The sequence below is a fragment of the Schistocerca gregaria genome, chromosome 9 (assembly GCF_023897955.1).
Source record: "Schistocerca gregaria isolate iqSchGreg1 chromosome 9, iqSchGreg1.2, whole genome shotgun sequence".
Lineage (NCBI taxonomy): Eukaryota > Metazoa > Arthropoda > Insecta > Orthoptera > Acrididae > Schistocerca > Schistocerca gregaria.
This window is the reverse complement of record NC_064928.1, coordinates 171731178-171752599: the sequence shown is the minus strand read 5'-3', so window position 1 is coordinate 171752599 and position 21422 is coordinate 171731178. Positions and strand designations below refer to the sequence as shown.

Below are 21422 nucleotides of genomic sequence, written 5' to 3'. Positions count from 1 at the left end.
GTGGTAAAGGTGGAGAATAGACAAGTCAGAAAATAAAAGATATATAAAACTAAAAGGGAGTGAAGAAAGAAATAGTTACTGATAAGAAATGCTGAGACCAATGAAGTTAACATAAATTAAGGCCAGGTGGGTGGCAAGAACCAAGGACGTGTTAGAGTGGCAGCTCTCACTTGTGGGGTTTAGAGAAACTGTTGTCTGGGGGAAGAATACAGATGGCTCGTGTGATGAAACAGGAACCAAGGCCACAACTGTCATGTTGCAACAGGATATAGTGTTTTGCCAGTGTACACCCACTGCATTTGCCCATTCGTCGTAAGTGATAACTTGGTGGTAGTCACGCCAATGTTAAAGCTGGTACGTGGTGTGTCATTTCATAGGTTGATATTACATGTTTTACCAGTTACAGGGCTACTATAAGTAGTGGTTGGAGGGTTCATAGGGCAAGTCTTACAGCAGGGACGGTCATGGGGGTAGAAGTCGTAGGGAAGGGAAATGGGTGCAGAAGGATTATAGGGTCTGAAAAGCATATTGCAGAGATTGGAAGGATAATGAAAAACTACTCTGGTGTGGTGGGCAAAATGTCTGACAGAATGGACATTATTTCAGGACATGATTTTAGGAAATTGTAGCCTTGTTGAAGTAGCTGATTAATAGCTTCAAGACAGGATAACACTGATTGACATGGTGTTCTTGTGAGTGCTTTTTGGAGGAACCAGCAGTACCAGGATTGAATGTGAAGGGCCAGGATATCTGTTTCTGGAATAGGGAGGGGCAATTACGTGCAGTGAAGGGTGAGGTGAGAATGATTGTGTATTGCTGCAGAGACTCTGCATCTGATTAAATACATTTACATCAAATACCAAGGCTCTGTGGGTGGGGGGACATTTGATATGGAAAGGATGGCAACTGTCAGAGTGTAAGTACTGTTGTTTATGCTACGTTTAATGTGAACAGAAGCAGGTAGCTGTCCTTAAGTGAGAATGAGGTCAATGTAAAGGAAGTGGCATGGGATTTGGAACAGGACCATGTAAAATTTAATTGAGAGAATGTATTTAGATATTCCAAGAATTTTAACAGGTCAGCCTCACTATAAGTCCACGTGACAAAGATGTCGTCAATGTATCTAAACCAGACCAGTGGGACAAGGCTTATGGATCACTGGAAAGCCCTCTCCAAGCAACCCATGAAAAGGTAGGCGTAAGGAGGAGCCATTCTGGTTCCCGTAGCTGTGCCCCTGACCTGTTTGTATGTCTGTCCCTCAAAGATAAAGTAGTTGTTGGCAAGTATAAATGGGGGTGGGGAGTTATTAGTAAAGAAAATAATTAAGTAAATAAAGAAAAAGTAGTAATAACGGAAAAATAAAGAAAAAGTAGTAATAACGGAAAACAGAAAGGGGGAATTATATGTTGACAGAGATAAAGTCTAGGAGGATGATGGGATGTTGGGGAGCAAGTTCCCACTTACAGAGTTCAGCAACATTACTGTTGGACCGGTGGATTCAAATGTGGTGTTGCAAGAACTCAAGACCCCTTGAGTCATGCTGCAGAGTACTTTCAGCAAACGGGTACTGGGTGTCCACGAGGTGGACAGGTCTCCTGTTCCAATTCATGTATTCAGGCACTTTATTGGTGGCATTCCTATATAAATTACGGCTCAGTGAATAAATGTCACATGTTATTTGGTGAACAATAAGTGTGGTTCCACATGTTGTGCTGTCTTTGATGTTTTAGGCCTTACCAGTGGCGGTTTTGGAATAAATGGTAGTGGCTGAGAGCATAGGCAGGTTTTGTAGTGGATAGAATAGTGGGAGTAGGAGCATTGGAAAAGTGGTAACAGTCTGAGATTGTCATACTGTTTACCAAAGATATTACACAGATTAGGAGTATGATGGAAAATGGCAGTGGGTTGTGTGGGTAGGATATCAGGATGAGCTGGTCTCAGTAAGATCACCTTTGTACCATAAAGGTCGACAGGCGATACTTCTTGCATGTGGTAATAAACAGGTACAAAGGGTATATTGCTTCAAAATTCTTAAGTATCCACATCAATAGAAGGTTTAGCTGAGAACATTGTATCCACCAAGTTTCAAAAAGTTTGTGCTAAATAAAATTTGTTTCCAACATAATTTCGGATGTTAGTTTCTCAGAGCAAACCAATTTTTAATATTTCAGTTCACTTGGGAGCTTATGGACTCATATTGTGAAACAATTCACTGGTATCAAATAGTCTTTATCATCCGAGAATGATTATTGCAGTTCTATATTGAGGGCCTCCAAAAACTGCCTGTCAGAGTCCTTAAGTAAATAGGAATACTGCCCACTATATCACAACATATTGCAAGCTATATTAAGTCCACATGAGTTAACAAATTAGTTAAAAGTAAGCTAAAAGCATTTTTCTTTACAAGAAATTTATTGTCTTGATCAATTTCTAAAGAGAGATGGGCAAATTGTTTCACACATTTGTCTTGATTTTTACGTTCCAATTCAAATTTTAATTTCTGTACCTGTTTTATTTTTACATGATTAATAATATTTGCAATCTTCTGTAATTCTTAATAGTTTTCTCTTTTGGCTTGATAAACCTGACAAAATGTTCATTTAATTGCTAGACAGTTTTATATAGTTCACCGTAAGATTCCCTCATGTCTCTGTATGGGAGTATAAATTACATTTATGTAATACTAAATTATTTGTTTTGACTCGTTCCACACCTGTGTCAGCACACAGTAATGTTTCTATGTAATAAGTATATAAATAAATAAACTGCATATTTTCAGTTACCACTGTAAACTTAAAACACAGTTACTACTATGGCAGGTGACATGTTTCTTCAACATATGTGGCAGATCCGTATGATGTGATTCGTCTGTTCCCGGATCTGCTTCCGCAGGAGACACGACAGCCGACTCCGGACAGTCCCGACAGGCACCCTATTCGACAGAAGCTTCAAGATCGAGAGCTCGAAAATGCTCTTCTTGCGTTGATTGAATTCCTCACTGAGGTAAATTCAAAAGCACACACTACTTCAAGTATTTAAAAATGAAATCCCAAAATTATCACTACTTAATGTTATTGATCATAGTAGTACCAAAACAGTTATAAATTCTTGTCAACAACTAGTGCACTAATTGGTGCATTGGTTCTGAGTAAGTTGTACTGTTCATTCTGACTACCCCTGTCTATGTACAATTTTTCTGTTTTTAGAGTTGTATTAAGATAATGTTAATTAAAGTACATACTTATGTGTTTGCAAAAGATTTTTGGTATTGTTGATGGGAGTACACTCTTTAAAATTCAGAACACATTGGGGATAAAATAAATTACAGTGGATGTAAAATTATTTACAATTTGTAAAGAAACCAGGTGGTAATTATAAAAGCCAAAGGACACAAAAGAGAGGCAGTAGTTCAGAAATGAGTGAAGCAGCATTATAACTCATCTCTCTTGTTATTTAGTCAGGAAACTTAGAAGAAATTTTGGAAAAGGAATGATTGTTGAATTGGAGAAATAAATATTTTAAGTTTTGCCAGTGACAATTCTATCACGTAAATGTAGGAACTTCAAAAGGGGATAAAAGATGAACAACAACAAAGTAAAACAAGGACTGTGAAATGTTGTCACATTACATTGAGGTGATGCTTATAGAATTACATAAGGAAATGAGACACTAAAAGCAACAGTTATTTTTTTTTAGGGGATTGCAGTAGCAAAATAACTGGCATTGGCAGAAGTAGGGGTGGAGCTATAAAATGCTGATTGGCAATAACTAAAAATTGTTATTCAGAAAAGATAAACACACACAGGGGGAAAAATCGCAACACCAAAAAATAATAAACGTAGAGTAATGAAATTTCGTGAATATATTTGGCTACGTAACATGTTTAAGTGATTAACATTGCAAGATCACAGGGTAATGTAAGTGCAAGATAAGCCATTGCAAATGTGAAATGCTGGTGCATTAATAACTAGCCAGAATGTTGAATGGAGACATGCAAACATGCATGTGTTGTGCTGTACAAGTGCCAAATGTCACTTTGTAGTATGGAGTTCCAAACCTGTTGCACTTTGTCAGTCAGTACAGAGGTGGTTAATGCTCTTTGTGGACGACACTGGAGTTGTTGTCCGATGATGTCCCGTATGTGCTCTACTGGAGACAGATGTGGCGATCGGGCAGACGAAGGCAACACGTCGACACACTTTAAAGTGTGTTGGATTACAACAAATCTTTTGAAGTGTGGTCTTAACAGAAGAATGCGGAAGATTACATGGGTAGATTGGATGAGCAATCAGGAGGTGCTTAATTCTATGATTTCTTGATTAAAAGAACGAGCTTCATGATTGTCAAAGAATAGTTGGTTTGTTAATGGAGGTATGTGGAGGGGAGCTTTAGAAGGAAATCCAGACTTGACTGCAGTGAGCAGGTTCAAAAGGGTGTAGGCTGCAGTAGTTATGCAGAGATGAAGAGGCTTGCATAGGATAGGCTTGCACAGAGAGCTACATCAAAGCAGTCTTTGAACTGAATACTATGGCAGTGGAGGTTAAGATGTGAAATAGAGTAGGTTGCTGCACACCGCATAGAGGACACATTGAGTGGCAGCGGGCACATCAAAAGAAGACCACTAGGTATTATCAGGTATTGGACATAGTCCTTCATCAAATAAAACACACACACAACACACACACACACACACACACACACACACACACACACACACACACACACACACACACATACATTCACTAATTCATAGCTCACACACTCGTGGCCACTGTCATCTCTGAGTACTAAGTCCCCACTGACTCGTATCATAAGCAGTCGGGCCTTACCACCCAGAGGCATGGAAATATCCGGGCTATATTCATCCAGTATTTGAGAATACGTGCCCTTAGTGACTTCCAACAAGCTGTACACACAATTTCTAAACTTGATGAAACTTTTCTTCCTCTCATATTTACAAAAATATGAATGAAAAAAAGTTTGTCACACATTACATTTTCTCAGTTCAAGCAGTAAAATAGTCTCATCTGACCTAATATTTTAATTTATTACTTCTTTATGACTGATTCTATTCCCAACACTTTTTGCAGACAGTATCCACATATTCACTGAAAGTACCTGCAAAATTGTATCATTGTACAACACATAGTTCAGGAGATATGACTTCATAAACATTGATATGTGTGAAAAAGTAGCTTTTGCTTAACATAGAGTACAAATTACCCATGCTATACTTTTCCAGTGGTTGATGATGAGAGCATTTATTGACTTCAGTGACTTGAGACAAATTTAAACATAATTTCAAATTTTTTCTAAACTTTTTCTCACTGGTATATCTAACATCATCTGTTTAACACATTAACTCATGTCTAAAGTATCAGAAGGTGCTTTATACATAGAAGTTTGATTCTTTGAAAGAATCAGGTGTTTACTGGTGAAATGCTAGAATTATATTAGAATCATGGTAACTCATTAATTGATTGTTCTGTTACTACTTGGTAGAAAAGCCTAATTATAAGTGAAAGGCAGCTTAGTCGATCTTTGAACATGCCGCACCAATGCACTACCTTCTTTTTTTTTTTTTTTTTTTTTTTTTTTTTTTTTTTTTTTTTTTTTTTTTTTTTTTTGCTTAATTAATTCTCAACACCAGCTAAATACTTATCCAGTGTTGGTTTTTTCAGGGTTTAGTATTAATGTATCAGTTACTCAGGAAGTGTGTTTTTCTTAAGGATGTATACAACTTCACACAATTCTACACAGTACACTGATGTGATTGTTCCCATCAACTGCATCCTACGTTATTCCAAACATAATCCAGAAGCATGTACATAATATTGTGCTTTCCTGTATAAGCAGATTGGAAATGACTAATATTCGGTAAAAATATTCGTCCTCTTCTTCCTCTTCTTCTTTTCTGTCCTTTCGCTTTAACAATAGTAGTCGTTTGTTGCGTGGTGGTTACTTTATAAACTGATAGTTGGCTCATAATACAAATAAATATCATAAAGAAATTATGGTTTTGTATTTCCTTATACTTGTTGTAACAAGTAGCAAGAGTAAAGTCAATTGCCATTTTCAAAAAACCTATAGGGACTTACATAATTTAATGTGAAGATGCAAGTGAGTAATCTGGTGCAAACTGAAATAGACTGCCTTTAGAATGAATAATGAAATAGAAGAAATGTCCATATAATATATTTATTTGACACTTTAAATTTACTGATGATTAGATCTTTGACGGTAAATCACAAAGTGTTTCAGACTAGCAGTTTGCAAATATTGGTTGAATCATGTTTAATTGTTTTAGTTGCTGGCCATGGTGGCCGAGCGGTTCTAGGCACTTCAGTCTGGAACCGCGCAACTGCTATGGTCGCAGGTTCAAATCCTGCCTTGGCCATGGATGTGTCTGATGTCCATAGGTTAGATAGGTTTAAGTAGTTCTAAGTTCTAGGGGACTGATGACCTCAGATGTTAAGTCCCATAGTGCTCAGAGCCATTTGAACCATTTGAATTGTTTTAGTAAATGCATTTTGACACTGCTTTTATGTTACTACATTATCTTTCAGTGTAATTTTTAACTGGGTTGTTTCTAACTAGCTGAAAAGCTGTGTAAATGTTTCATGAAGTTGCAAGATTGCAACGCAGTATGTCAACCTCTTGTCATGATATTTCAGCTGACAAACATTCGAGCCATCTTCAAGTGAGTGTGTTGCACTGGAGATTACTAGTTCATCTTGCTAACTTCATATCAAAACTTGGTGGGGAAACACATGTGCAAAGGCAGCCACTACTTGACAGATCTCTGTTGAGTTTCATGTGTTCTATGGTGTGCAGGCACTTGTGTAATGGTGATACTTAGTGGTGTAAATTGCCTGGATATTTATAAAGTTGGGGCAAATGGCCACAGTAATGCCTGGGCAAATGGCCAAAATTCATAAATGTCCAAATATCTATGCATTAAGATTAATTGATAAGTGGGGCCTATAAAAAATATAAGTGATAATTTTTATTGGAAAAGGTGTTTTAGGGAAACAAAATGGACTATAAACATAAATTTTTACATCTTTAGTGAGGCCAGTTCTTAGTAATTTTTGAAATAAAGTATAGTTTGTATTAAGTACTGGTAGCCAGTCCATAGGTAATATTTTTGCTTACTACTGATTCCGATTCCTTGATTCCAAGAATCATCGATTGTCTAGGAATTGTCTAGTATCAGAATTGAATGATTTCAGTATCTTGGACATCGATTCCTTGTTGTTAAATCTGTTTTATGTTAGTGTTCTCATTTTGTCTGCACATCAGTGCAGTCATATGAAAGTAGATAAAGAAAGGAGCAGAATAGAAAATTATAGTCTGACTCGTATGTCACTACAACAGTTTTTTTTTTCTTTTTTTCCACTGAAAACAGTTTAACATTTAAGAACACAATTGTCATCAAAAAACACATGCCAGCTAGCTTCTCTCTTCTTTCGTTTCGTTCTTAATCATAAAGGCAACAAATGATAAATGTTGACTTAAGTGTAAACATTTAGTATCATCCTGTCCCTTATTTTAACTTATAAATTATGCATACTAGCAGTAAAAATTTAAAAGTTGCTTTTTTTTTTACAAGTTCCCAGATTTGGGGGTGTTTAAAACTGAGTTAAAATTCAGATGTCAGAATTAATTAAATTAGCTGTCACTAGACATGTCATTGGTCATGAAATATTTTCTTTCTGAAGAAATTAAAGAAATCACAAGGTCCCATGCCTTATCCAGTTAAAAGCTGCTATTGTGATTAATAAGATCTTCTGCCAAATGTATTTCTAATGATTCTTTAATAACTCAGTCCCAGAAGGATCTTGTCGAGGCTAAGATATCTGTGGCAGTATACTACATGGAATGTCTTGTGGAGATACAATGCTTGACTATGGCTGATTTACTGGGCTGCAAAAGGCGAGTGTGGCGATCATGCTCAACACGTGTTTCATGCACTGTGCTCATTGTCTGGCCAGTGCAGGCTTTGCCATACAGATTAGATATTCTGTAGATTCCGGAGTACTCTGCCAGTGTGGTTAAGCCTACACTGGTCAGACAATGCACACAGTGCATTAAAGATGCATTGAGCACAATCACCACACTGACCTTCCACAGATCACCACACTCAACTTCCACAGCCCAATAAGTCAGCGATCGCCAAGCATTGTATCTTCACACAACATTCCATGGATTATTCTGCCACATAAATCTTGGCATTGACGAGATCCTTTTGGGATTCAGTCATTAAGAAATCAGTAGAAATACATTTGACGGAAGATCCTATTAATCGTGATGGCGGCTTTCAACTGGATAAGGCGTGAGCCTTGGTGATTTCTTTAATTTCTTCAGAAAGAAAAAATTTTTTGGCCAACAACACGGTTAGTAACAGTTAATTTAAGTAATTCCGACAGTTGGATTTTAACTCCATGAGTACAGATTCTAACAGAGAGCACGCATTTAGCATCACTGTTATGCATATGCCTGCATGCTGTAGATGGAGCAATATTTGACAAGGGCACAAGAATTGACAAAGGTCACTCATGTAGCAGCTGCCTTAGTGCCTGTGTATCCACACCAATTTTTGGTTTGTAGTTAGTGATGTGTACTAGCAATCTCCAGTGAAAGATACTCACCTGAAGATGGCCGAATGGTTGTCAGCCAAAACATCGTGGCAAGAAGTTGAAGTAATTTGCTTGCAGTCATGAAACTTAATGGAATACTATTTACGAGGGGAAAATTTCAAGAAATACATTGATGTGTGTGCTGGTTATATGACATTTTCAGAATGTGTTGTAATTTAATTTAAAAGTATAGTGTCATTAGCATATTTACGAGATGCAAAAAATGTTGACAGGTCCGTCTTAAATTGATGGCTGGCAACACTGTCCAAAACAAAGCCATGGGTAACAATGTGAATAATAACAACAATTATAATATAAGGAACAGTGACATTGTAGTTGCAGAGGGAAGCAACATGAACAAGTCAACACAACAGCTGCTGCAAATCATAGACACAACTCTGCTGAAATGTTACCTTCAGGTAATTGCACATTAATTTAGAAAAAAGATAGCCTCTACTTATAGCTTTATTCTTTTTGTATTTTGAATTATGACTTTGTGCATGTAATTTTTTCCATGTAGTCTCCAACCTGTGTCTGTCTCCAGTCACCTTATTTTTCTTTTATTCGCCTCCAGCGCTTTTCCTTTCTCCTTCGTGCTTTGTGCATTTAGAAGAAGATTTAATGTTACACAATGTATTGTTGTACAGGGTTCCCATATAAAACCAATCTGATTTCCAAATGCTATTAAAAATCAATGTGAGACTTAAATACTTGCAGTTTGCAGTATCATGTAAAGTAACCTAAAATTTGTGTAGAGATAAATTAATACACTTCTACATGGGCTCGTTTTATAAATCATAAGGTGTCTAGATGATACCCTACCTCAACCCATGTACGCACAAGCACATCTGGCGTGAAGAAGGCCATTGCATCCACAGTTGCACAATTTGTACTTTGTAAGCTTGCAAGCAAAGTTGTTTATGTAGCACCTTATGTACTGTCGAGCGAATAATGTTTAGCTCTCTCGGTGCTTGACGAACTGACTTTGATGAGTTTCTTTGGAAGATATCTCTGATCTCTAACTTTTCATCACATGTACATTTTCTGCCAGAATCTGACTATCTATTGATGTTCCCATCAGCTAACAACTTGTTGTACCGCACCATAATCTTCTTAGTGTCTGGCAGCTCCCTTTGAAATTCATGTCACAAATTTCTTTGGAGAGCAGTCGGTTATTTGGTTTCTGCATACCACACCACATATTAAGCTCACTCTTGAAGTGCAGTCATTTCTGGTAATTGTTTAATAACTGAAACAAAATGAAAATAGCTGATTGGAAAAAAATTTCAGATAACTTTTTGAATTTCTTTACATGATGCTGCAAACCCCAAGTATCTGTGTCTCATAGCTTTTCTTAAGTGGAGGAGGTTCGTGTGGACTCCCTGTATATCGGCATCCTTATAGCTCTCATTCTGAGAATGTTAAAATTTTGTTATATAATTTATGCTATTTCACATTGAATTCTCTCATTTAATTTGTCCTTTATCACCAATGTTGTCCAGCAGAAGACGACATGAAAAATTCTAGAAGTTACTGTATAGTTACTGTACAGCACATGGTGGAGGGTGCTTTGTACCAGTGTTATGACTTCACTACAGTGATATTTTCGATATTTTCTGAATCAATCGTTATTCCTTATTCTTTGAGAGAATCTTGTCCTCCCCTCCCCCCTACCCCCCTTTCATTGTTTTCTTCAATGCCTCTCCTCCCCCAGTCTCTCTCTCTCTCTCTCTCTCTCTCTCTCTCTCTCTCTCTCTCTTTTTCTCTCTTTCTCTCTTCCTTTTTCTCTCTTCCCCTTCCCTCCCTCCCTCCCTCCGTCTCTTGGTGCTATTTTTTTCCTTTTCTTTCTCCCTCTCTGTCATGTCCCTCTTATGCCTGTTGTCTCTGTCCCCATTGAATATAACAGTACATTCTGGCGCAAACAAAGAACACAAGGCCCAAAGCTAAACCACAGTGTCCAGCACCTTGTTTATGTGCAGTTTTGCTGCTTACCACTCTCTCAACATACTGAGTGATTGTCTTTTCTCATGTCATTAATTGAGCTCTCTCAGCATTTTCCATTATCGTATTAGTATAGTATTCATAGACCTGTTCTCCATTATGCAAAGATTGTGACAACTGTTGCAGACAAACGATGCCTTGGTGGCTCCCCTGCTGAGGCTGAACCAGTGCCACCTGGTGGAGACAGAGAAGACCCTGCGGAGACACCAAAAGTACAGTGAGCTGGTGATCCTGTACCAGACCAAGGGCCTGCACCGAAAGGCACTGGAACTGCTGCAGAAGCAGGCCGACCAAGTAGACTCGGCCCTGTATGGACATGAACGCACCATCCAGTACCTACAGCACCTTGGTGAGTTAAAGGACCAAGCCGGACTGTCACCATCATTGTCAGTAGTCAGTACTGCTCCATTCAAAGAGGAGGGGGGGGGGGGGGGGATTTTGACGTATGTAAATAAATGATTTGTAAAACAAAAGAAAGGACACAGTGGAAATTTCAAATGGCCTAGACACTATTTAACAAAACCTAAAAGCTACATACAAGGCAAACCCAAATTCTACCAATAAAATTTAGGGTTTTGTTGGAAGATATTTTCTGGATATTTTGTTATAAGGTATTCACACAGTCCTGCAGCTTGTGATGGAGTAATTGCATTTTGCTTAATTTCTAATCCCTGTTTATCTCTGTATCTGTATTGCGCTTAGTATGTCTGTGCAAAAGTTTATGGTAAGTTATTTGGCTTGTTTGTGAAATTGGAACCTTACTTACTTTTACATACCCAGGAAGTTTCTTTTATAAAAGTTTGTAGTCCAGTATCAGGCCACGTTCAGTGCTTCATTCTTGGCAAGCCACATGTCATCAAGGCTACATCTTGTGTGGTACTTGGGTCATTGTAGATGATTTTCTGTGTCCTGGACTTCATCACAATTCCATTTGTTGTCTGTTTCTCTTTGACACCTCATGTAATCAGATTTGTATTAACTGGCGCTACACTCATTCTCATGTAATTTGGTGTTCTCTCAATTTTGCTGCTTGTTATACTGTTGCTTCCACTGCCTGCTGCCGTTGGCAATTCATTCCTGTTGATCAAAGCTAATCGGGTGACAGTGTATGGTAGCCAATGAGAATCACTGAACCTAATGACTTGTTTTGGTGGAAAATACAAAGTGATTACTTTTCTTTTCGACATAGATAGCATGAGATTGACCTTTAGTTAGCTAGCTATTATGGATTATAAAATTGGTTGCTAGTTTTTGTGTTCATTTTTTGCATTGTATGTTTCTTGACATATGAAAGGATTCCTTGGAACATCATTTCGTATTTCAGTGTTATAGGTAAGTTGTGAATTGGCAGAGCCAGTGAATGTGGCTGGAAGGAAACTGACAGACTGATCTGTATCGCAATCTGATGATCGTTTCAGTAACTGTGTGGGGTATTTTCACAATGTCCCATTTTCAAGGCGATGAGTAGATTGGAACCTAAAAGTACAGTTTAAATTTTACGAAATATTCTCTTTTATGTGGCAGCATTCTCCACAATAAATTCCATTACCCCCCACATAATTCCACACACTTGACATCATGGCAGTGTTTATTTAATGCTATTGTCTCATTGGTTCTGCTATCTTGTCTAATGATGCAACTAATGATTCATTGTGGTCACTTGCTATTGTTCACCGTGCTGGAAAAGCTACTGACACTGTAAGTGCACATGTACTGTTCACCCCCTAATCTTGCACTCTGTTCAGCTCAGTTCTGTCTCTTGATTTGTTTTTCTTGTTCATGGACATGAATAGGTTTAGTGATGAAGAGTTGACCAGTATGACCCTCACATAAAAGTTCATCAAATTTGATACAAGAGCAGCACACTGGTGCTGTGCCAACTGTTCATGCTGTGATGAAAACGACACCTCGGTACTTTCACAGCTTTAACTTTTCATCATGTCGTGAGCCTTGTCATGGTAACTCTGTAGATAAGGGCATTACCTACAAAATGCAAGGCTCTGGTCTCAAATTTTGATTAGGCGTACATTTTAATCTGCCTGGTAGTCTCACGACAGTACACAGTGTGCTGCAAAGTGAAAGACTCATTCTGCAAACATGAATTTTTGTTTAAAGCCCCAAATAAATACCAAGAGTGCTACCCTCAGAAAACATTATGATTCCTTCTGTCCACATACAACCTGTCATCACCCATTGTCCTTCCTCTGGCAGCGAGGTCATCCTAGATTGCAGCCATCCGATGGGTTTTAGGTCTTTTTACAGAAAGTTTACTTCCACCTCTCTTTCAAAATTTATTCGAGACACTCATGCAGGCTCCACTCTCATGACATGCCCATATCTCCATACTCTGATTGTGCTAATTCACTCTATAAGCGATATCGTGATTCGAGGTTTCTTCCGTACCTTAACATTTTGGTCTTCTGGATGGTGGATTTAAGGACTTTCATTTCTTATGCTTGGAGTCTCATCGACTTTTTCTTTGTGAAGGTGCATAGGCTGGTATTGGTACAAAGAAACTCTTGAATATCACTGATTTTGCTTTTTCTGGTATTGTGTCATCTCATAATGGGGCTGTTATTTGTAATGGAGTTTTGGCACCCTTTTGCGCTTGTTTGGTAATCTTCTGTCTAATCAGATTATGCCTGGAGATTATACATCAGAAAACTTTAGATGTAAGCCAGTTAATAGCACAAACAAGTACATCACTAGATGTAAGCCAGTTAATAGCACAAACAAGTACATCACATTGTGGATAATAGTTCATTGTTAACTTCAAGACAACTGTGGATCATGAACAGTATAGCATGTGTTTCAAAATAATTCACAGGCAAGGATCACATAAATCTGATCTTCGATTTTGCCGGCTGGGTGCTGGAGAGAAGTCCCGAGGAAGGCCTGCGGATATTCACGGATGATTTGCATGAAGTTGAGCAGCTACCTCGTCCCAAGGTGCTGGATTTTCTGCTCAGGAATCATAGTGACCTTGTAGTGCCATATCTGGTGAGTAATAGACACTTAGTTGTAATACTCTTTAACTATACTCATTCATATTATAGCGCTGCAGTACATGTTTGAAATCTAAATGCAGAAGCTGTAACTGATACTGTAATGACAATATCGATACAGACTAATGTACAAAACTTAAGGAAAAAAGTAACTTTTGCTTTGTGTGTCATTTCCAAGGAACATAGCCAGTCACAATGCTCAGTTGTCCACTCTCTTCTTCATCATGAATCTTGGTTCATGATACCATTTCTGGATGGAACATCCACTCATTACGTTGTTTCCGTATGCTTCCCACAGTTAATGATAAATTTCTACAGATTTTAGGTTTTTTGCCAATAAAAACTGTACCACAGACTGCACCTCACAACTGGCGGGATTTTTGATTGCAGCATACATTTCAAAATAGAATATCGAAAAAACCAGTTGTGCAGAGACGTTCCCGCTGTCAGGGATGGATGCCGACTGAGCTGCCGAGCACGCACAAACCAAAATATATGTGATTAGTGCGCACCTAGCAGTGTCAGATGGAAACGTTTCCCACTTTCTGAATAGCCCTCGTATGTTCCCACCTCTCGCCATATGAGGGACTGAATATCCTGTCATCTGAGAAGAGCACATGACTCCTCGTCAGCCCAGTCCCTACACTACCATTATAATGCCAGTGTGCGGGCATCAATGGAAAATGGTGTACCAGTCATCAGGCAAGTCACCGTGTCATTTTAGAGTGTGATTTGACTTGTCTTCTAGTCCTGTTCAGTGTGGTTGCAATTGCACTCTCGTTTGACTTGGGCCCCCTCCTTGCTTGTTGCACAATGTAGTGGTCATCTGCCACCGTAGTTGACACTGGTCGACCACCACCTCTCCTTTGGACAGAAGTGCACTTGTTTTGGAATGCTCCCCATGCAAGTGAAATAGTGCTGTGACATTACCAAACTCCTGGGCTACACTCGTCGCATTTCGTCCGTCTTCCAGCTTACTTATGATTCTTCCCTGTGTGAAGTCATCCAGATGTCTGTGAGGCCATGTTGTATTGAAGAAAACTACCATAGTGCATTGTGGTTGATCAGTGATTGATGCTGTGCATCCAACTTCCTGTACATGACTGGGAGACCTCTGGCAATATGCTTTTGTACTTTCTATTCATTTGCACCAAGTTTTTAATATATCATGTTACTTTATCTATCTTGTCATAGAGTTTGCAGAGCAGTGTATTTGAGGGTCACCGACATCATTGTGTCCTTTCTGTTGTGTTTCGGTTTATTTCTCTTCCTCGTATTGGACGTATGTTTCATTACAAGGAGGTAGAATAAACAGCTAGTACTTATCTTGAAGGGGGAGGGGGCAACATTCCAAGCCATTAAGAGACATCCTTACGAAAACAAGTGACACTCCCAAACCACTATCCCTACCTCTGCAATTGTTCCCACTACAGATGAGTCTCTCCCATCCTGCAGTCACAGTGGCTTGCTCATCCTTTTTAACTTTACCTGGCGTGTTCTTAGTGCTTTATGTAATGAAGGAACTATTAGTTCTGAAATCTAGGAAGTATGTCCCATTCATTTTTGGGCATGCCTGTCATTTGTATTGTACCTTTCACTTCCTAGACATGATTACTGGCAGTAATTCTGTCCTCTTATTTGTTAATATAGAATAAGGTATATGACTGTCATTTTATACTCATAACTTAATTTTTTTTTCTCTTGAATTTCAGTATACTTTTATAAAAACAGAAATAAAATACAAATAAAATGAAATCCCATTAAAACATTCCATTTGAGGCATGTGATATCTGCGACGTCACTGGCTAGTTCTATGCTCCTACTGTCATAAAGCTAATTCACAGTGATGTTTTGGAATTTACATTTCAGAAAGCATTATACTGGCAAATTGCCACTATAACGACACTCAATGTCACTAACTTCGTTAAAAATGTGTTGCACTGTGAAGTTAAAATTGATTTACTTCCACGATATGCTTTCACAGTGTTCCAAGGAAAGGGAACTTCAATATTAAACTTTTAGTGAAAATTATCATTTTATCCAACCTCCCATAAATTGTTCAGTAGCTCATTTGGTAGACCGTCTAATTGCACAAGATGATGTCCATAGATCACCAATTCAAGTCCACCTAAAAGAATATTTTAACTTACTTGTAAAATGACTCTACAGTCTTTTCATCTGTAAACCAAATCACAGTTACAAAACTTCACCACATCAATCAGAAACAGAATATTGTTGTTTTTTCCTTACTGTTTACATGCGCTTACATTTGCAATCGCTGTTCAGATGCATCACTTTCAAAAATACATATAGTGGAGTGACCACCCGTGTTTTACTTTATTAAAAATAACGTTTTTTTAATCCTTGTACTGTCCAGCTAGGATCCTTTTTGTTTAAACTTTTGAAGTTTTGTCATCTTACACAAAGATGGAGTAAGTCTACTTCAGACACTGGCGTCAGTTTACACTCGCAAACATCACAGACGTCATGTTTCTGTTACCTGCATGTTGTACATGCTTTATATATGCTTTATATCTCTCCGTATAGCAAACCTCATTGCCATACCTTGTATGTATGGTGATATCTTCACTATTAGTCATGCTTTCCAAAAAAAGTAAATTGTTTGTTCACAAAGTAAATGCTTTTATCCTCTGTTGTCTGTTTCTCGGAATAAGATTAATGTGAAGCTGTATATAATACATTCCATCATCGAAACAGCTACTACAATCTCTTTTTGCTAATGCTGTTTTCTTATTTCCTGTAAAACTTTTAAAAATGAATTACCCTTCCAGGATTCGAACATTTAACTTCATTATCCATAGTCAGATGTGCTATCCATTGCACCACTGAGCACCCCGGGAGAATGGTGTCTCTGCTGAATGTCTTCTGTAATGGAAATCGGTACAAAGATTTACCAAGAATAATTTTATTGCGCTTTGGGCCGTAACTTGTGACCAATAGTTGACAATCTAGTATAATATAGTGGCCCATTTTCAAAAGTTCTACAATTACTTAGTTTGACCGAGGTTAATGATGATGTAGGGAACAGGAAAAAAAATGTCCGTCATTGCATGTATCGCTGCACTGAGTGGGTGGAGCATAAACACGGTGGGTAAAGCATAAACATGTCAACTTTGGCAAGGTTTCCATTATTGGTGTTCACAAAATTCCTTTCTGTTGTCACTTAAAAACTATAACTGGATTTTCAATCACTAAATAGCTAAACTGTTTGCAGCTAAAGTACGTAAAAACCTCTTAATTTCAGCTAACGCATACTTATAGCTTCGTCTTACTCCTAGTCTGCGACATCACTAGAACGTTGGCCAGTAACAGTGTGTTCTTGATCGAGTGGCCAAATCTTTATATTTAATGATCTTTAAGCTTTAATTATATAAAAATAACAGGTATTTTGTGAGAATATTGACCGTAAATGATATTTAAATGCAATAATCAATCATAACAACAACCAGTCAAAACCAAATTTTTTAACAAAGGAAAATAACCTACTGATCATTAGGTGTCAGAAGATGTAGACCCATCAGTATAAAAGGAGGTGGGAGTAGTGTAGTGTTTTCAGCAGAGAAGCAGTAAGAGCAGAATGAGTACGTCAGGGGAGCTCAGTGACTTCGAACATGGACTATTCATTGGATGTCACCTTAGTAATAAAACGTCAGGGACGTTTCCATCGTTGTACAGCTGGCCGTGTCGAACATCGGTGATGTGATTGTGAAGTGGATATACAGTGTACGAAGAAATGACCACCCCTAAACCGAGACCAGGCAAACCTCTATTACTGACAGACAGGGATTGTTGAGCATTGTGAAAAATGTTGTAAAAACTTGCACGAAATCAGTGGAAGGAATCGCTCGTGAATTCCAGGATGCTAGTAGCAGTCCAGCTAGCACGATTACTGTGTGTAGGACGTCAGAAAGGAGAGGGGTACAACTGTCGAGCAGCTCCTCGTAAGCCACACATTTCTGTGGCCGGTGCCAAGTGACGCTCGAGATGCCGTAGAAAGCGACACCACTACACACTGGACGGATGACAGGAAATGAGTGACTTGGAATGACGAATCATCGCAGTCCTGTGGAAGGGTTCGGGTTTGAGCTTGGGCTTGGTGAGTACCTGGCGAGTGTTACCAGCTATTGTGTGTAGTGACAGCAGTGGAGTACAGAGGAGATGGTGTTACATGCTTGGGAAAATGCTAGATTTAGGAGGATAAGAACACATTTTTCAGAATTGTGTGCTACATGCATTAGAGAAACAGTTGAGAGGTGCTGATCATTTGTATCAGCATGGTAATGGAACCTGTCATAAAGTGGCCTCTGTGAGGGAATGGTTTGTGGACAATAACATTCATGAAATGGATTTGCCTATCCCTAGTCCCAACCTGAACCCAGTGAAACACCTTTGGGTTGTGTTAGAACGTCAACTTCAGTCTATACCCCATAGGTACTACCTTCTCTCGTTTTGGGCTCTTGACGAAGAATGGGCTGTCATTCTTCCACAGACATTCAGATACTTCATTGAAAGTGTCCCCAGCAGAGGTGAATCTGTCATAAAGGCGAAGTGTTGTTCTGCCTCGAGAATTTTGGGGTAAATTCTAGAGACATTCGTATTTCACTGTCTCTAACACACGATATTTTAAGGATGAGTGTGTGAGAGTGGAAATGTGTCTACTGCGCCACAATTAATATGTGTGCAGGATGCGCGTGTATTACGAGAAGACTAAAGTTGTGGCGGTCTATCAGCACTGACAAGTGGTGGCCACGCACGCCTTGGAAGCCGTATGTCCAGTACAAGGAGTAATCAAGAGCTACTCTTTGGCAGTGAAATAGTAGTGACTGTTGGGAACAAACGAAATATGTTTTATGTATAGACTCTTATACTATGTTGTTTGACTTGCTAGGAGCAAGAACTGTTTTGACAAGGGTTATTAAAACCAAAAGAGACGGTAATGATATACAGGGTGTGTAAGGGGTTGTACGGCCAAACTTTCAGGAAACATACCTCACACCCTCACACACAAATAAAGAAAAGATGTTATGTGGGCATGTGTCCGGAAACGCTTAATTTTCCATGTTAGAGCTCATTTTAGTTTCGTTCTTTCACCTATGCTCAATGGAACACGTTATCATGATTTCATACGGGATACTCCACCTATGCTGCTAGAACATGTGCATTTACAATGTAAGTAGGCTGTTTAGGTTTTTTTTATTGGTAATGCCACCGCCACGTAGCGCTCTGTATGAAAATCACTGGCTGTGCCGTGTGCAGTCTGTGGCTGGTTGGCATTGTTGTAATACTCACCATTGCAGTGTTGGGCAGCGGCAGCTGGATGCTAACAGCGCGTAGTGTTGCGCAGTTGGAGGTGAGCCGCCAGCAGTGGTGGACGTGGGGAGAGAGAGATGGCGGAGTTTTGAAATTTGTAGGAATTGATGTCATGAACTGATACATATATATTATGACTATAAAGGTAAATGCATTGTTTGTTCTCTATTAAAATCTTTCATTTGCTAACTGTGCCTATCAGTAGTTAGTGACTTCCGTAGTTTGAATCTTTTAGTTAGTTGGCAGTAGTGGCGCTCGCTGTATTGCAGTAGTTCGAGTTACGAAGATTTTTGTGAGGTGAGTGATTTGTGAAACATATAGGTTAATATTAGTCAGGGCCATTCTTTCGTAGGGATTTTTGAAAGTCAGATTGCGTTGCGCTAAAAACTATTGTGTGTCAGTTTAAGCACAGTCATGTACAATTGTTCTAAGGGGACGTTTCAACAAGTACGACACAACATGTGCTTCATGCACGATGGAGCTCCTGCACATTTCAGTCAAAGTGTTCGTACGCTTGTCAACAACAGATTCGGTGACCGATGGATTGGTAGAGGCGGACCAATTCCGTGGCCTCCACGCTCTCCTGACTTCAACCCTCTTGACTTTCATTTATGGCGTTTGAAAGCTCTTGTCTACGCAACCCCGGTAACAAATGTAGACACTTCGTGCTTGTATTGTGGACGGCTGTGACACAATACGCCATTCTCCAGGGCTGCATCAGCGCATCAGGGATTCCGTGCGACGGAGGGTGGATGCACGTATCCTCGCTAACGGAGGACATTTTGAACATTTACTGTAACAAAGTGTTTGAAGTCACGCTGGTACAGTCTGTTGCTGTGTGTTTCCATTCCATGATTAATGTGATTTGAAGAGAAGTAATAAAATGAGCTCTAACATGGAAAGTAAGCGTTTCGGGACACATGTCCACATAACATATTTTCTTTCTTTGTGTGTGAGGAATGTTTCCTGAAAGTTTGGCCGTTCCTTTTCGTAACACCCTCTATGTTAAGTACTAATGTTTTCTAGATATAGTTGATTTACGAGACTTGAAACCGCATGTGAAACTTGTGTATTTGATTTGTTGTGGAGAAGAAAATATAGCGATGTTGATGTGAAAGTATTCTGAGAGTAAGAAATCATTTCAAAAGTAGAGAAGTAGTTCAGTGTCATTTCCCGAACTAGCACAAAATCTTCGGAGAAGAAGCATTGTGAAGATTGAAGCAGCTGTCTGTTCTGAGAAGAAGATCGGCTGGACATGATACGTAAATCACCCGCGAGAGACATGTGAGATTTGCATCCCAATACCACAAAACCTCCGGTCATCAGGAAAATGTTAGTGTGTGGACACATCCCATATTACTGTCTATTAATAGGTAAATGTAAATGTCATGTGACTAGGGCCTCCTGTCAGGTAGACCGTTCACCAGGTGCAAGTCTTTTGATTTGACGCCACTTCGGTGACTTGGGCATCGATGAGGGCACTACACCCAGCCCCTGAGCGGAGAAAATCTCCGACCCAGCCGGGAATCGAACCCGGGCCCTTAGGATTGACATTCCGTCGCACTGACCACTTAGCTACTGGGGGTGGACTCCATAATAGGTAACCAGACACTTTTGATCAAACAGTGTACATATCTTTTGCAGAATTCTGAATGCATCTCGAGCAGATGCCATGGTATGGAGTTGTATGACTCTTAAATCCATAGCACTACAAAACTAAAAAACAGTAAAGAAAGATTGTTACAGATTGAAATCACCAGCAGCTGACAATCCACTACTGTGTACTCCTATGATAATGAAGCATTCCAAGTTGGGGGAAAAAACTTAGTGGATTATAGTGGCACAGACAATCTTCTATTTGTGTTTTTACAGGAGCATGTGATTCATGTGTGGCAAGAAAAGAACTGCATCTTCCACAATGCTCTGGTGCATCAATACAGGGAGCACAGTTTGCAACTTCTACAAAACCCTGAGACTTTTGAGGCCGGACGTGCTTTACGTGTGAAGCTGCAAGACTTTCTCGAGGTGTCTGAACACTATACGCCCGAGACTGTGCTCATTCACTTCCCGTATGACAGTAAGTATTTAATTTTGGAATGTGACCGCCTATTTTAAACTTAGTAGTAGCTTTTTTTTGTGCAGTGTACAGTGTAACATTGCTTGGGATTTGTTCTAATGTAATGCTTCAGAAAATGCTTGTGCAGTACTGAACTATTTATACTTAAGAATTTGTGATTCACACTGCGCCACTCCCGAATACTTATTTTTATTTCAGATCTCTTTGAGGAACGTGCTACAGTTCTCGGAAAACTGGGTCGTCACGAACAGGCCCTGTCAATCTATGTCAGTGTTCTTGGTGATGTGGAGCAGGCAATGCGGTATTGTGATAAGGTAAGCAGACACATGCTCCACTGATGCACTCTTGATACCAAAACGTACATTCTCT

At 39.1% G+C, this 21422-nt stretch overlaps 1 protein-coding gene across 2 annotated transcripts in view; it reads left to right on the top strand.

The window, feature by feature from the left end:
- Window positions 1-21422, top strand: part of LOC126291697 (vam6/Vps39-like protein) — a 100789-nt gene that overhangs the window by 51027 nt on the left and 28340 nt on the right. For both annotated transcript variants that reach the window (XM_049985325.1, XM_049985326.1), the window contains exons 8-13: window positions 2849-3003; window positions 8873-9058; window positions 10767-10989; window positions 13468-13640; window positions 20849-21053; window positions 21252-21367. In XM_049985325.1, the coding sequence (XP_049841282.1) occupies window positions 2849-3003; window positions 8873-9058; window positions 10767-10989; window positions 13468-13640; window positions 20849-21053; window positions 21252-21367 (1058 nt within the window). The remainder of the gene's footprint in view (window positions 1-2848; window positions 3004-8872; window positions 9059-10766; window positions 10990-13467; window positions 13641-20848; window positions 21054-21251; window positions 21368-21422) is intronic.